Source organism: Artemia sp. Qi Xiang Cuo, chromosome 19 (assembly GCF_049724085.1).
Source record: "Artemia sp. Qi Xiang Cuo chromosome 19, ASM4972408v1, whole genome shotgun sequence".
NCBI classification, from domain to species: Eukaryota; Metazoa; Arthropoda; class Branchiopoda; order Anostraca; family Artemiidae; genus Artemia; species Artemia sp. Qi Xiang Cuo.
This window is the reverse complement of record NC_142812.1, coordinates 29,248,123-29,266,329: the sequence shown is the minus strand read 5'-3', so window position 1 is coordinate 29,266,329 and position 18,207 is coordinate 29,248,123. Positions and strand designations below refer to the sequence as shown.

The 18,207-nt window shown below is 33.4% G+C and overlaps 1 protein-coding gene across 2 annotated transcripts in view; it reads right to left on the bottom strand.

Moving 5' to 3' along the window:
- The window catches only part of LOC148940701 (MSL complex subunit 3B-like), a 45,580-nt gene that overhangs the window by 7,618 nt on the left and 19,755 nt on the right, over positions 1-18,207 (bottom strand). For both annotated transcript variants that reach the window (XM_089105226.1, XM_089105227.1), the window contains exons 6-8: positions 9,589-9,791; positions 1,934-2,063; positions 112-183 (exon numbers count right to left, since the gene is read on the bottom strand). In XM_089105226.1, coding sequence (XP_088961352.1) covers positions 112-183; positions 1,934-2,063; positions 9,589-9,791 — 405 coding nt within the window. The remainder of the gene's footprint in view (positions 1-111; positions 184-1,933; positions 2,064-9,588; positions 9,792-18,207) is intronic.

Sequence of the window (18,207 nt, the reverse complement as noted above, 5' to 3'; positions counted from 1 at the left end):
TGAAACGGAGATCAGTACCACCGGTAGGAGTCACATGCCGCATTCTTTACCTGTACCTATTGGTGATATAGCTATAATATTGGTAGTATAGGTAATAAAATATGAGCTTACCATTCTCCAAGTGCCGTTAATGCTGAAAGACGAGGGTCGTGAAGAATATGATTATTTTCCTGGAGGCTTCCACTAAAATTAATGAAAAGAACTAAATAACGCGAAGTTACTTGGTTATCGCAAGCGTTTACTGGTTATAATTAATATTAGTTTATAATAAAAATAACATTTGAAATCCAGACAAAAAATTGAAATCGTATGAAACATGGGGCCCTATTGACCTGAAAAAAAAATCATTAGTATCACCAGCTCCAGATTATATACATTCTTTGCATCTACAATTGCTTTTTTCTTAAAAAACAAAAAATGAAAATGCTGTATTTTTGGCTCATCAAATCCCACATAGACAGTTGTTCTGGGTTTGATCTACTTAATATTTCCGATAATATAAAACCTATCTCATTGTCATAAAACAATGCAACTCGCAATTTTTATTCCTTCATTTAGTGTCCTAGATTAATCATGACTCTATGCCAAACGAGAACGGCCTGTGATTTTCCTTGATCTGTTAAATATAAACAAATGATAGCAAATGCAAGTTTATAATTGGCATTTTAGGTTTCAAAATTTAGAAGAGCATTTTTCTTTTCAATACAAATATAATTATTTAAACAGTTTGGTGTGACTTATACGTCAGATTTACCACAGGTTAAAATGGAGTCTCAATTAAGTTTGAGAGAAATCACCCCACCGATTCCTAATATTTGAAATGTTATGTGCGTAATACTTCTGATCATGCTTGCCCCATAGGAAAGAACGAAACCTAACCCATAGTAGCCTAAAATTTAAAAACGCGTCTTGAAAATACTGTCAAGTCAGGAAAAATCACAATTTGAAGCTGATTCGGGAGTGAAAGACACGACACCCTTTTTTAAATTGATGTATTTTTCATTGCGATCTGACGCCATTTTTGAAGGGTTTCAGGCTATTTTTCGAAATTCTTATAAATCTGGAGAAAAATTCACTATAAGAACAAGTCGTAATCGCTACTCCCCGTTGCATAAACTCCACAAGCAATATATCTTTTTGGTCATAAAACAGGTGGCAATAGTGACATAATCTTGTAGTTTTTGAAAGTTTGTTTAAAATTTCGCATTTTCCATTGTTGTTCCTGAAGGACGAGTTTCAGAATTTCTGTTAGTAATATTCAACGCAATGTTTAAGTTATACAATGAAAAACCAATTCTAACAGAAGTTACCATAAATAAGAGAGGGGTTGTCACCTGTCACAAAGGTCATTTGGACATTAATGAAAAAAAAGAAGACTAATCAAGATTTCAGGAAAACAACATTAATCTAAACACATTTTTGACCATTAATTTTGTCTTACTATTTCAAAAACACCCTTGTTTTCTTCAATATTTTCTTCCTTTTAAATCCATCCATTGCTAATGCATAGGAACAAACTCAATTGGAGAAACAAACTTTCAATATGAGCAATTCATTCAAAATTTTTTTTGGTTTCCTGAGGCAAAAGAGACTTTCGGCGTAAAATCAAAAATGGAATAGTCCAGCAAAAGTCAAGCGTTATGTTACGTATTTTGACGGTTCTCTTTCAAAATGAACCTGGTCCATTTTCTGGTATCAGAGTACCGACGCACATTAGATAGCAACCAAGCTCGAGAATTTACATCAAAATTAAAAATAAATGATTGAATTAAAGCAATAATCAAGAAAATTTCCCAATTTCAATTAGAATTTCAATTAAACCTCACTAGAATAGTGGTCTCTGGAGCAAAATCAGAAGCATTAGAAACGAAAGTAGACGTTTAGGATTCTAAAAGAAAAGTTAGAAGCATTAATAAAGATAAGAAAATCTAACCTGAAACTTTTACTACCGCTTTTCAGTTTCATAGGAACTGTGTTTCTTTTTGCCAAGGGCCCGACGTTTGACACCAGCGATTCCTTTTTCCTCTTCTTTAACAGATTACTTATGGGCATTGTGTCTTGATCTAATGAAACAAAAATGATGCAATGATATTATAAGTTTACTACACCAATGAATCCTAGTGCCTTATAGGAGAAATGACGTCTGGAATTAATCTCCACTCCACATAGAAAGCATTAAATTTGTAGATGAGTTATGTTTATGTTTCGGCAAATCTCAGAAACAAAATCCGTTTGTTAAGATCAAACTTTCGAGTAATTAAATTTATTTTGTCTTTAGCAGTCATACTTCTAGGCTGTTTTTCTTAGCAGTCATGAGCAATAGAAGTCGAGTGTTCGACTGAACCTAGGTAAAACAGTTTTCAGATTTATTTTGACTATAATCTTAGCAAACAAATATATTTTTTACTGCCGATATCATAGCCACATTTAACAGCTTTTTCAGATTTATTTTGACTAAGATCTTAGCAAAAAAATATATCTTTTACTGCCGATATCATAGCCACATTTAATAGCTTTTTCAGATTTATTTTGACTATAATCTTAGCAAACAAATATATCTTTTACTAATTTTTTTCATATATGAGTTGATATGCATAAAGAACTTTAGAAAGGCTGGGTTTGTGCGTGGGTGCCTTTCTTTCCACTTTCAACCATATGCCGTTAGATATACAATGAATAAGGCTAACAAAGCATCGTAGTTTGTCAAAAACAGTAAAATTGATGGGAACTAGGATTATTCTTAGAGTCCCCAAAGCTTAGCTGGAACCTATCCGACTTTCGACTCAAGTTTCATCTGGATTAAATTCGTAATGGGGACAAATTGACTAGTTTTTCTAATATATCCACTAAACTACTGGAGTAACGTAGTACCGACAGTGGAAGTTTACCCCTTGATTCTATCTTATTGAAAGAACATTAAGAAATGCATAGGGCATACTGCCGATATCATAGCCACATTTAATAGCTTTGATGATTATCAGTAGTTTTCACAAAGAACAGCTGCATTCCACTATAAATTACAAATTTAAATACAGAAGCAAGGATAAATGTTCGCGTTGTGGAGAATTTTCAATATGATATATACAGTATGATATACAATGTTGTAGTTGGCTTGCATTGAATATTAACTTGTTCGTTGCGTCATTGGTACTTTTTGTATAGACTTGTTGCATAGCACTGTATAATTGACTATATTGATCATATGTGATGCTGACTATATGCACTAATAAAATACATAGCCATAAGCTAATACATTTTCACCTAAGATAAAAAGAGCAAGAGGACAAGTATTTTATATGACAAATGAGATATTCAAATATGTAATACATGTTGAAACGCCACTAATGAGTAAAAAAAAATAAAATGGATTATTGTAAAAACGATTGAAGAAAAAACGATTTTACCTATAGTAAAAAAGCGATATAATCGAAAAGGTAAGCTAATCTAAAATTTTAACCCTAGAAAACTCTTTCCCCAGTTCAGTTTTACAAGAACCTTTTTGTCTTAACAACCAATTTTCCATTTACCGCTTTTTGCTCTAACCACCTTTTCCCCCATAGCTATTTTTGTGCGAAGTTCAAGAAAAGTAACATAAATTATGCATTAAATTCAAACGACTAATCCAAAATTTGGTACGTAAAAAGTGACCATTACCAACAATTAATTAAAAAAACTTTTTCCACGAAGTAAGTTTTTCAAAGAAAAGTAAAGAACTCCATTAAACCAAAGTTGAGCAAAAATAAAATCAAATAATCTGCCAAGCGTGGAAATACCACAAATCAGCATCGATAAATAAATGAAACCCAAAACGAACAGAAATTACAATAAATAACCGAGTCAAACTCAAAACGAGCAGAAATTAACATAAGCTGGGTTCAAAACCCCTATGGCTTCCCAAAGCCTAAGCATAATTTACACTTTACTGAAAAAATATAAACGTTTTTACTTTCATGCCTTTAATAAATCAAATAATATTAACATTTTGATTGCTAAATATCAGTATATGTATATTAAGCTGACAATGTACATTCATTTGTATTATTTTCCGTAAAGTGCAAATTATGTTCTGGCCTTGGGAAGGCATAGGGGTTTTGAGCCCTACTCATTGATTTTAGTAGATTAATTCCTACTCATTGATTCATTGGTAGATTATTTGATTTTATTTTTTGCTCATTTTTGTTAAATAGAGTTCTTTACTTTTCTTTGAAAAACTTATTTTGTGGAAAATATTTTTTTTAATTAATTTCTGTTTGTTTTATAGTCTTTTCAGGGAAAAAGAAAATAATACTTTAAATCTTTTCTTTTTTTTACGACTTTATAGTTTGGCCTGCTATTTGTAAGCTGGAGCAAAAAATTCCAGCAATTTTTAACAACATACACCCTTTTAAAAATCTGGACACAAATATAAGTGTTTAATTTAGTTTCATACCTCCTCTACTTGACCAGAAATAGAAAACTTGATACCATTCACAAAAAAAAATCGGTTTACTTTCTTTGATAGCTTGGATACACTTATACTATTTTGATTTGGTTAAATTTTAAGAGCAGAAGTAGCCCCGAAAGTTTGAACATAATGCCCTCAGTCGTTCTTGGGATACTGCTGAGATGCCTTATTGGGAATTAGCTTTAACACAGTGCATTTTGATTTAATCTTAAGGCAACATTTAGGTTTTAAACATAATGGGCAAATGGGAGGGTGGGCGTGGGAGGGGGACTAGTTGCCCTCCAATCACTTTCGACTATTTAAAAGGGCATTATCCCTTTCTATTTTCAATCGAATGAGCCCTTCTCGAAGTTCCTACGACAACTCCTTCGATACTAAGTGCACTGGTCTAAACAACAACAAAAAAATAATAATACACTGTACCCAAATCGATCTTTACTATAAAAATGTCAAGCCTTCCAATCACTTTCGCCAATTAAAAAGGGCACTAGCCCTTTCAATTTCCAATTGAATGAGTCCGTTTTGAGTTTTTGCGACAACGCTTTTTATAAACACCTTATATGCCCCCAGGGCATAAATTACAACCCTTGCCCTAAGGGCTGTGAGGGGTTTGTCATCCTCAAAGACCTTATTTCCAGAACTTTCAACTACGTTTAACAAAACGGCTATCTCCAAATTTTGATTTGATGTGTTTGGGGAAATGGTGGGTGTGAGAAAGGGATTAGTTGCCCTTCAATCACTTTCGACTATTAAAAAGGGCACTAGCCCTTTCAATTTCCAATAAAATGAGCTCTTTTGAAGTTTCTACGACAATACTTTCTATAAGAAATCCTTATATTCCCCCAGGTCATAACTTACAACCTTTGCTCTGAGGGTTGTGGAGGGGGGAGGGTTGTCATCCTCAAAGACCTAATTTCCAGATTTTTCAACTACGTTGAACGAAATGAACATCTAAAAATTTTGATTGGATGTGTTTGGGAAAATGGTGGGTGTGAGAGGGGGGTGAGTGCACCTTCAATAGATTTCGACTATTCAAAAGGCCTTTACACGTTTCAATTTCCAATAAAATTAGTCCTTTCTGAACTTTCTGCAGCAGCTTTCTCTATAAAAACTTCATGTACCCCCAGGGCGTAGATTACGACTTTTGTCTTGAGGGCTGTGGGGGGGGGGGAGGTTGTCATACTCAAAGACCTAATTTCCAAAAATTTCAACTAAGTAGAAAAATGGCAACTACGTAGAATGAATTGAAGTTATCAAGTATTTTGCAGTAGGTTGCATCAAGACATGGCTAATTGTAGACAGAGAAAATCTCAAAATTTTTATTGTATGTGTTTGGGGAAATGGTGGGCGTGAGAGGGGGATTAGTTGCCCTTCAATTACTTTCGACTACTAAAAAGGGCACTAGCCATTTTAATTTCCAATCGAATAAGCCATTTTTGAAGTTTCTACGACAACGCTTTCAATAAAAACCTTATATGCCCCCAGGGCATAGCTTACAACCCTTGCCCTGAGTGTTGTGGGGAGGGGGGGAGTGTCATCCTTAAAGATCTAATTTCCAAAACTTTCAACTACGTTGAACAAAATGGCTATCTAAAAATTTTGATTGGATGTGTTTGAGGAAAAGGTGGACGTAAGAGGAGGGTTAGTTGCCTTCCAATCACTTTAGACTATTAAAAAAGGCACTATCCCTTTGAATTTCCAATCGAATGCACCCTTTTTCAAGTGTCTACGACAAAACTTTCAATAAAAACCTTATATGCCCCCAGGGCATACCTTATAACCCTTGCCCTGAAGACTGTGGGGGGGGAGGGTCCCGCTCAAAGGTATAATTTTCAGAACTTTCAACTACGTTGAACAAAATGGTTATCTCACAATTTTGATCGGATGTGTTTGGGGAAATGGTGGGCGTGGAAGGGGTGTTAGTTGCCTTCCAATCGCATTCGACTATTAAAAAGGGCACTAGCCCTTTGGATTTCCAATCGAATGAGCCTTTTTGAAGTTTCTACGACAACACTTTCTATACAGACTTTATATGCCCCCAGGGCATAACTTGCAACCCTTGCCCTAAGGGCTGTGGGGAAGTTTCCTCCTGAAAAACGTAATTTATATCTGGAAATCAACTACGCTGAACAAAATGACTATCTCAAAATTTTGATTGGACGTGTTTCGAGAAATGGTGGGCATGGATGGGGTGTTAGTTGCCTTCCGATCACTTTTGACTATTAAAAAGGGCTCAAGTCACTCCAATTTAAAATTGAATGAGCTCTTTTCGAAGTTTCTACGACAACTTCTTGGATACAAAGTGCCCTGTTCTAAAGGAAAGAAAATAATAATACATTGGGCCAACATCGTTCTTATACGCCCCAGGGCATAACTTAAAACCCTTGCTCTAAGGGCTGTGGGGGAGTGTCCTCCTCAAAAATATAATTTCTATCTGCAAATCAACTACGCTGAACAAAATGGCTAACTCAAAATTTTGATTAGATGTGTTTGGGGAAATGGTGGGCTTGGAAGGGGTGTTAGTTGCCTTCCAATCACTTTCGACTATTGAAAAGGGCACTAGCCGTTCCAATTTCCAATCGAGTGAGCCCTTTTAGAAGTTCCTACGACAACTCCTTCGATACGAAGTGCCCAGGTATGGAAACCAAAAAAAAAATCAATAACACATTGTGCCAACATCGTTCTTTACTTAGGCAGCGCTATTGCGCTGCCTAGGAAAACAGAAACTCTTACGCCGAATCTGATTTTTATGCTGATACGGCATACGTCAAATTAATTAACTATAATATACCCATCGACAGTTACTAGCATAAGAAATGTGTCAGTTTTCAGAAAAAGGGAAAGAAAACTTAAAAAAAATGGTATGACCCCGTTGAAAATCTCATCGTCTTGTTTATAACACTTGAAAATTCTTAGACGGAGGTTTTAAACCCCTGTCTAAAAAAAACAGAATATTTCCTATTTCATGAGGACGATGGTTCAATATGGGCAATATTTTTTTCTTTTGTTTGACAGTATTGAGCCAGTGGTCAGAGAGTGCGTGAGAGGGTATATTCAAACGTAAACTTAGAAGTTTAATACCATTTTCAACTAGTACAAAAGACGGGCCACAGAAAAATTCCAAGTTTTGCCATTTTGAGTAAACAAACAAGAATTTTGGCCTGACTAGGGTTAAAGCGCTATCGAGTAAGCATTTTGAGATGGCTGATAAATTTAGAATTACTAAAACGCTATTTATATAGCCTTCCAGTTTTAGAGACCATACTACCCTAAGGCGGCATATTTTTATCCTATACATGAGGGGGTCTGCTGTCCCCCTCAATCCCTGACTCTTTAAGTCTTTGAGAATATTCCTTCACGGTATACCATAACTTTTCTTGCCCATAAAATTTTAACTTACTTTACACTTTAGATTCTCCTGTGCCTTCATAGGGGCTTAGGATAGCGAAAAAGAGTCACCGGTCATCTCTCATCGCCACAATCCGCCAAAAATCCTCCTATTCGGGTTGAAGTGTAGCATTGAAACTTGTGAGCTAGACTCGGTATCGTCGTCGTAGGTTTTTTTTTCCGGTGTCCTCTTCTTTTTGTGCTCCGTGGCTACAGCTGGAAACGACCTTTGGTAGTTGAGTTTCGGGTATGCAAATTCCGTGCCCAAGGTACCTTTACCCCTGGTATTTGATCAATTCAATACAGTGGTTTCGACGTCTTCTGTCGCACAGTAGTGTTCGTTACTTTTTGGATGAAAATTCCTTAGTATTCAGTGACGATGAAACAAGATATGGAACTGGAGTGACCGTAGTCATTTAAGATATCTGGCAAAATCACTGTTAAGTCGGAAACCCGTGAGCATCCATGTTGTGACTGCTCGATTCCACGAGAAGCATGCTAAAATGACTCTGTCTGCATATTATACAGCCAATAACGAAGCCATAGATGTCCAAAAACTGAGATTCAATATTGAACTGAACTCCATTCTTGATAATGTAACATAAGACATTTTCTATGTCACGGGGAAATCCAATGCGAAGATTCGCAACTTTACAGATCACTCTGTCGAAGTCCTGGGCACTCATGATCTTGGGGAATAAAACGAAAATAAAGAGTTGCTTATAGAAATGGTTCTGTGCAATTGGGTAGTTGGTGGTACTCCCTTCGGCCATAAAGACATACAAACGCACTCCTGGACTTCATCTGGTGGATATGCAAAAAACCTAATCGACACTCCCTGATAAGCAAGAAGAGAGACGCCCCTGTGCGATGTGCGCGCATTTAGAAGCGCTGAAATCTTTTCTAAACTTCCCCTACGTTTGCCAAAACGGGGTTGAGCTGCCGACACCAAAAACAAGTGACGACAACCAGACATGGCCCTGCGATTGCGAAAAACTGAATGACCTAGAAATTAGGTCACAGTTTGCTGTAAAATCTACCAACAGGTTCAAAGCCTTTGGCTTACTCAGCACTGGCGGATCCAGGAGGGGGGGGGCCCTCAAGAATTTATCTGGTGCCCTCTTTCCCTGTTTTTTTTACTTTTATTTTTCACTCTTTTTGAACAAATTTCTCAATTTGTTCAATTACTGGCACATTTGTCACCCCCCCCAGATTTTGCTCATTGGCGCAATAGGTGACATCCCCCCCCAATATTTTGCTAGATCCGCCCCTGCGACTTCGAGATGAAAATCCGGAGGCAGTTTGTATTGCTATCAGACTTCCTTATAACGATGTAGACAATGAAGCAGGTAGCCTGAAAAGGTGTCTGAAGGAAGGAGGGATCTCCGTAGAGTCGTAGGAACTGATCGAGAAGATGATATAACAGACCTAAAAAAAAAATGCTTCCAATACTTTGTCCACTAATGCAACCCAAACCTGCAACCCAAAAAAGACTGAAGGATCTGCTACACGGGGATATTCTCGGCGAGTATACTCCATCACCAACGAGATAGTTGGAAAACATTCAAACACAGATGGATCCATCAAATATGAGACTGGATCCTTACTTATCCTGACAAAGTGAACGAAGCCTCAGTGAGACATTTCAAAAAGTTACTAAATAGACCGCTTCCTGTTGATTCTCCAGATATGCCAGACACGTCATTTCTAAACCTTTAAATTTTTACTTAATACATATTTACATAATGATTTATTACCTTCAGCGTCTGCACTTTCCCAATGTATCTCCTGCTTTAATTGCAGAGGACATTCTTCATAATAACCATTTGCTATTGCTGCTGGTTCAAGCGATTTGAAAGTCTCCCATTGGTAATCCTCTTCTTTATATAGTAAAGATGTTTCTAGTGTGAAGTCAAACATTATCCTCATATTGTCAATAAATTCTTTACATAAGTTAACCCTATAAGAAATATAGTGTATTACGGTAATCACCTGGCAAAAAAAAAAAAAAAAAAAAAAAAAAAAAAAAAAAAAAACTGTCTTCCTACTTTAGTAACTGAAATAAATGAGCACTTGAACAAGGTCTAGACCCTACTCATCCATCCAGTTCCCCAGGACAAAACAGTATAACCAATCCGACAGTCCGAAAATCAACTCCAAAATAGAGCAAAATCAGCATCAATAAGCATACGTCTATGTTCCAAAACCAAGCTATAGCACCTTAAATCTACAAAAAGATTATATTCCCAAGGTGATCACCATATATTGGGGCTCGTCAGATGAAAACTCATTGCCTAAATGGGTTTCGGCGCTTAAATTTCATTACCCAAGCAATTGAGCGCGCCATGCCATAATCTGGCATACCCCTATATAGTACCACCAATGGAATAAACATAAACAAAATCCAAAACATCCAAAAAATAAAAATATATACCTCAGAAATATTTTTTCCAATATTCTTAACCAACCTTCAAATAACACTGAGAGCCGAACTTCAACCGATTTAAATACAAACAAATAAATACCACTAGTCCTCCACCCGGAACAATTTCACTTTCACTCAAATTCTAAGAATTAAATTCCGAATATTCCACCATAATCTTTACCACAGGTGTCACAATCCAACCCTCAACAACCGGGAAGATAAACCAATTCCGTCAACAAGTTACCGTAAAATATCATTCAAGATATCTTGATAACTTTTATTATACTTATGTAAAAGCTGATTATACTTAAAACAAAGCTTTTTAAATTGCCAAGCAAGTTTATTGGCTGAAAAACCTCTTATGATTAGCTTCTTGCTAAGTAACATACATCTATTTCTAAAATCGATGTAATTAGTAAAAATTCTTGCATATCTAAATAGTTGGTGAAAATACGATGAATATGTTATATTTGAATAAATATTACTTTTTGGAAATGAAAAATTAACTATTTCAAAATTAATATCGTCTGTTTTATTATATATTTTAAAATTTATTGTATTATTAGGTACCAAATTAATCTCTAAATCTAGAAAATGGTCATATTTGCCATTTCTATTACTGGATTCCAGCTTTAACTCTGGTGGATATATTTGAATTGCAATCTCTAAAAAATTTGAACAATTTATCACCAGAAGGTCATCTAAATATCTTTTATTATTTGAGAGCAAATACTTTATATTACTTGGATTCATTTTATCCGTCATACAATCATATTCTAAAAAATTTAGAAATCGGTCCGCTATAACTGGACTGGCATTACACCATATAGGAATTCCATTACATTGATAATATTGATTGCCGTTAAATTTTATATAAGTATTAAATAGAACAAATTCTAGTAGATCAAAAATCATATCTAGGCTATAACATCTTGAGCTAGTTGTACTATTAAAATAATTAGTTCATCTTGCCTTCTTATTATACACATCCATTTTTAAAAACGGCAAATTAGACAAAAGAAAAGCTTTCTTAATAATCTTTTTTAAATTTATAAATACTAAATTAATGGGTAAATTTGTATATAATGTAGTGAAATCAAACGAGTCCACTCTTTTGGCTGAAACTGAAGCAAGAGAGTCTATTACTTGCTGCGAATTATTAACACTCCAGTATGGATTAAACTTAGAATTTTTTTTAATTCCCGAACAATATGCCTCAAACTTATTTTTAATTTCTCCTAAAATACACGACAAGTTAGGAGCCACAACTCTGGTCGGGCACCTTGCTGCCCCCACAAAAAAGCGTGGTTTCGTGGGATTTTTATGAAATTTTGCCGTCCAATATAAAAACGGAAAATTTTTATCATTATCATCAACCTTAATATTAAATTTTTTTTAAAGTATATCCTCTATTCCAATCAATAGACTATTATTAACATCTTGAACCTGTTTATATGTATTTGTTGTACTAAGCTCCTTTGTTAAAACATCACAATAAAGCTTCTGACAAATTATTGCAAAATTATTATTCGCTTTATCAATGGGTACCATTACAAAATCCCTCTTTATATTATCAATTGCTTGTTTTATCTTAGAATTATAAAAAACAACATCATTATCATGCTTATTTGTCCTCTTTTATATCTTATTTCTAACGTTATTAATAATGAAATTATTCCGATTCTGGAAACATTTTTTATTAATTTTCTCTTTTTTGCACCATTTATCAATAAATATTTCGAGATTATTATTTAACACTCTAAGCATATTCGAGGGTTTTAGATGATTTGATAGACGGAATTTAGCCCCCATTATCATTATATTTTGCAATTCAATTTGCTTAATTATTGTTAAATCACCTGTAATAATATGTTCGTAAGTTGGATTAACAAACGATAACAATTGGTCACACTTACAAATAGGTTTCCAATTACTATCCGTGTCAAAGTTCCTAAGTATTAAATTATAATTAAAAATCATTTTTTCTATCGTTTTTGAAAATTTATATGTTATAATCGGATTATTCTTATACTTCAAATTACTAGGAAGGGCCTGTTTTACATCAGCCTGGTTTAAAATTCCAGGTAAATTTATAACCTCTATTTGTTTACTTATAAAATTTGTAGGAAGATATAATCTATTTTCCTTATTAACAGTCTTATCTGACTTTTTATCATTTGAATTTCCTTTAGTTCTATCTAGAATATATACTGTATCAAAAATCAGTTTAATTTTTGAGTTAAATGGTTTTTTATTATTTACATTCCAAAACAATTTTATTAAATTATTTTTTGATAACTTATTTAAACATTTTATTATGCTAGCCATACCATTATACTCAAATAGTTTGCACAATTCTTTCAAATAGATTTCTAAATCTATATTCTTTTTTCTATCATTTTTCCTATGCCCTCTTCATTGATTTTTACGTTTAGCGGGATGATTAAAAGAAGGATGGTCCATTAAACCATTTATACAATTAACAACAACATTAGACATGTCTCCATATTTAGCCACTCGATCATTCAACCCGAACGGATAAGCAGTACCGAGGGTATGGATCCAATAGTCTTCACGTTTACGTAAATTTATATTTTTCTCTTCTTTAGTTAGATTACTTAATTCCAAATTTTCTAAAATCGTAATGGTTAAATCAGTTAAAGCACAGGTACCATTATTACAATATTTTACTAGATAGCTATTCGTTTTTTTACCATTAATTGTGCTTTTGCGCCCCAAAAATCTCTCATATATGCTATTAATACTTTCCCCCACATATTGTACGCCACAAATTTTACACTCCAACAAATAGATGATATTATTTGTTTTACAATTTACCCTACCCCGAAATAAACAATGAAACTTTTTATTATATAAAGTGCTTTGTACCATAGCCCTTGGGGTTAATTTGTCTCGTAAGATAAAACAACGACCAGTACACCTACCAATATCCGTTAGACAGATTTGAATCTTAATATAATTCGAATTTAACATTAAAAACAAGGTAAAAAACCAAAAACGACAAACAAAGCAAAATCCAAATCATATCCAAAAATCAAGCGTATTTCCATTAATCATAACAACGAAACACAACCCATAACGAAAAATAAAATGACTTCCCAGAACAATTATCCGTCTCAGGTTAAAACCTGGATCAGGGTTAAGGTCTGTCGGGGAAAAAATTTTTTTTTAACAATTCCTCCACCAGCACTAGATCCAACCTGAAAATATATAGTGTATTACGGTAATCACCTGGCAAAAAAAAAAAAAAAAAAAAAAAAAAAAAAAAAAACTGTCTTCCTACTTTAGTAGCTGAAATAAATGAGCACTTGAACAAGGTCTAGACCCTACTCATCCATCCAGTTCCCCAGGACAAAACAGTATAACCAATCCGTCAGTCCGAAAATCAAGTCCAAAATAGAGCAAAATCAGCATCAATAAGCATACGTCTATGTTCCAAAACCAAGCTATAGCACCTTAAATCTACAAAAAGATTATATTCCCAAGGTGATCACCATATATCGGGGCTCGTCAGATGAAAACTCATTGCCTAAATGGGTTTCGGCGCTTAAATTTCATTACCCAGGCAATTGAGCGCGCCATGCCATAATCTGGCATACCCCTATATAGTACCACCAATGGAATAAACATAAACAAAATCCAAAACATCCGAAAAATAAAAATATATACCTCAGAAAATTTTTTTCCAACATTCTTAACCAACCTTCAAATAACACTGAGAGCCGAACTTCAACCGATTTAAATACAAACAAATAAATACCACTAGTCCTCCACCCGGAACAATTTCACTTTCACTCAAATTCTAAGAATTAAATTCCGAATATTCCACCATAATCTTTACCACAGGTGTCACAATCCAACCCTCAACAACCGGGAAGATAAACCAATTCCGTCAACAAGTTACCGTAAAATATTCAAGATATCTTGATAACTTTTATTATACTTATGTAAAAGCTGATTATACTTAAAACAAAGCTTTTTAAATTGCCAAGCAAGTTTATTGGCGGAAAAACCTCTTATGATTAGCTTCTTGCTAAGTAACATACATCTATTTCTAAAATAGATTTAATTAGTACAAATTCTTTCATATCTAAATAGTTGGGAAAAATACGATGAATATGTTATATTTGAATGAATATTACTTTTTTGAAATGGAAAATTAACTATTTCAAAATTAAAATCGTCTGTTTTATTATATATTTTAAAATTTATTGTATTATTAGGTACCACATTAATCTCTAAATCTAGAAAATGGTCAAATAATAATAAAAATTAGGTGCGCATCAATTTCAAAGACAGAAATGATGTATCGAATACTAGCAACAATATTAATTTTACAAGTATATTTGCCATAGCGAACATTTCTGCATAAACATAGACGATAATTATCTTTAAAACTAACTATTTTTTAACATTCGACACCACTTATTCAGTTTCCCTTTGCGTAATAGACATATTTCAATACCTTTTAAGGCACAGGCTATAGATATAGTTAGATAAATATCTTGTTTGTCTCTGAATAATAGCATAATTAGGCATTTTCTGTTGTTTCTGTAAAAAAATTTCATATATGATTGCAATTCTCCAAATTCCTCACGGTAAAAAACATCCTTTTGATTTATTCTATTTCAAAACTGGCATTTTCGTCTGACTACATTTGTAAAGACAAGAATATAATGTTTTTTCCCTTCGATTTCCTAAAGGTAGCTCGGAGGAGGTAGAACACAACAGCAGACGCTACTTTCCCTCGGCTTACGAACTTATGGGGGGGGGAGAAAACTTGGCTACTGTCACTAGTACTAATAATACTACTAATGCACCAAATCAAAAGAGTTTAAGTGCATCCACGTTATCAAAATGGCCAAGATGTATCATCTCAGTGAGGAACAGGATATTAAGTTAAAACTTTCAGGGAAAGTTGAGAGGGATGTAGCAAAATAAAAGAACACTAAGCGCATCCAGATTATTAAAAGGGTGTCAGTGCGAAATCCAAAGAAAAACTCAGGGTATTACGTTGGACCTTCAGGGTATGTTTTTGGGGAAACTAAACTAAATCAAAAGACACTATGTGCATCCAATTTTATCGAAATGGATTATCTGCGATATCTAAGGAAGAGCTGAGGGTATTAAGTTAAAATTGTCAAGACATCTTAAGCAAGGAACTGAATTAAATCAAAATGCTCTGTGTGTATCCAAGTTTGTCAAAAGAGGGTGTCTGTGATATCCCAAGAAAGGTCAAGGGAATTAGGTTGAAACTTTCACGGCATGTGAAGGGAGTAGCTGATTAATATTTGTCTATACTCAAGGTTATATCATGATGGGGTCTAGAATTTCGTCGATCCTAAAGACCCCTGACGATTATGCAGAATTTCCACCCATACATTAGAATATCTTTCCCCGTTCCCATCAATCCAAAATATTAGAGTACAACTGTTATAAAAAATTATTGCAAAATATTGTCCAACATATAAAGAGTAAGCCAAAATCTAGATTCTTATAGAGAAAAATACTCTTTTTCTTAATCAATGAAAAAGACTATATAAATTAAAAATGATCAGAAATTAATTTTAAAAAACTTTTCCACAAAAGAAGTTGTTCAAATAAAAGTAGAGCTACGTTCATCCAAAGATGAACAGAAATCTAGTCCAATATTTTTCTAGCTTGAAACTTCCATAAATCACCAATGACACCCAAAAGAAACAGAAATTACAATAAATAGCCAAGTTAAACTGAAAACGAGCAAAAACTACCACGAAGAGGAATTGGGCTAACACCCCTTGTACCTTCTAAAGACCAGAACATAATTTGCAGTGTACTGAAAACTAAATACATTCTAAACCTTTTCTCTTTCATAACTTTAAGAAGTCCAAAATTATTAAGATTTTCTGGAATGAACATCAGTACACATATTAAACTGTCATTTAACATTCTTTAGTTTTTCTCATTAATCTTGACTATGATGGTGACTTTCTTTTTCTTTTTTTAATGTTATGAGAAATAAAAACACATAGCTCGAAGTAAAGATTGTTCTCAGTGGAGTGCAAATTATTTTCTGGTCTTTAGAAGGCACGGGGGGCGTCCATCCTACTCCTCTTAGTTTCTGCAATTTTTTAGTTTGACCCGGTTATTTATTGTAATTTCTGTGTGTTTTGGGTTTCTTTTATTTATTGATGGTGGTTTATGGTAGTTTTATGCTTCAAAAATTATTTGAATTTATTTCTGGTCATCTTTGGTTTAACGTAGCTCTTTACTTTTCTTTGAAAAACTTCTTTTGTGGAAAGTTTTTTTTTCAAATTAATATCTGAAAAAAAACTTCTTTTTTCTCTGATTGTAAAATTATAAGGCTGTAAATATGGACAACTAGCCCTTAACGAGAACAAAAAAATAATAATAATGTTGTGGCTATTCGTGACACTCAAAATGGGCATATATCAGGATGGCTTCGATCCCATATGAAACCAAAAGTTCAGAAAATTTTCAATCTTCAATGATTGAAAATCTTCCTCTCCATCCCAAACCCAAACCCGAATACCCAAATACAAAAATATTATAATATTATTCATACTTTATTGCACACAACTATGACTGACCAAAGATTTTGATTGGATTTTGAAATTTTGCCTGACGTTTGAATTGTAATTCAACATTTTAGTTCTTAAGAAGAATAGTTGAAAAAAGTGATATTAAAAGAATTCCTAGAGTTAACCCAAATAGAATTATTTTGATTAAAAAACGAAAAAAATTGTAAAACTAATCAAAAAATAAAAAAAACTTCCAAAAAAAGTTTTTTAGAAGAAATCTAATGAGAGATGTTGAGCGTTAAAGCGATAATGGTACTCTAATCCTTATTGGATTTAAGGGGGCAGCAACCTCACTTTTCTTCGGGGTAATTTATTCATTTTACAGTATTTTGAATTCATAATTTATTTTGACTTTTGTTGATTTTTGGTTTTATTTTTTCGTTCAAACTAATTTCTGTGCGCTTTCAGTTTGGCTTATTCGATGACTTTATTTCTCCTTATATTGAGTTTTAATATCATACAAAACTTTCCTTGGAAAAACTTTTTGAAAACGTTTTTTAAGCACAGCTATTAAAAACAAGAGCTTTTTCATTATCAAAGAGTTAACACAAACAAATAAGACAAGAAAAGAGATAAAAAATTGAAAGTAAAACACTTACACTGAACAAAACTAACCCTACGAACTAAGATGCAAAAAATTTGGTCACAGTATACACACAATATTAGTAAAACAGTACAAGTTCTTTAACAATTGCATTTTTCTTAGAGATACTATTTAATAACAGCTCTTTATGCTAAAGGATAAATTACGTTTAAAAAAAGAAAAAAAATACAAACCTTCAAACGCATGCACTGTTTTAAACCACAACGTTTCGAGAAACATTGTACTCATTTAGGTATATTCCATATAACTTATTAAATTTGAGAATGTATTTTTTTCTATCGAAAATAAAGAGCGAATTAAAACCTAAAACGAGCTTAAAAATTAGCTTATGCAGACCTAAAAATTATCTTATGCAAGATGCAACGCTTAAATTAAACAGAAATTACTACAAATGAAGACTTAATACCCAAAACAAACAAAATTACAATAACGACAGTGTTGCTACCCTTAAAATTTCCCAAAATTATAGAATCATTACTGTTACTGAAAACTAAATGTAATTGCTGAAATCTTAAATTTCATTTAGCTTTCTGTCTAATTTGAGAAGGATGGATTTAAAAGGAAGGAAATTATGAATAGAATAAGGATTCTTTTCGAAAAATTAAAGCAATTTTAATTGTCTCAATTATTTATGTCACACCATCAAATATATGTAGAAAAAAAAGTAAAGAGCGATGCTAAAGCCTAAAACGATTTTTTTTTGCCGTATCTTCAACAGCCCAAAATCATATAAGAATACTACGTT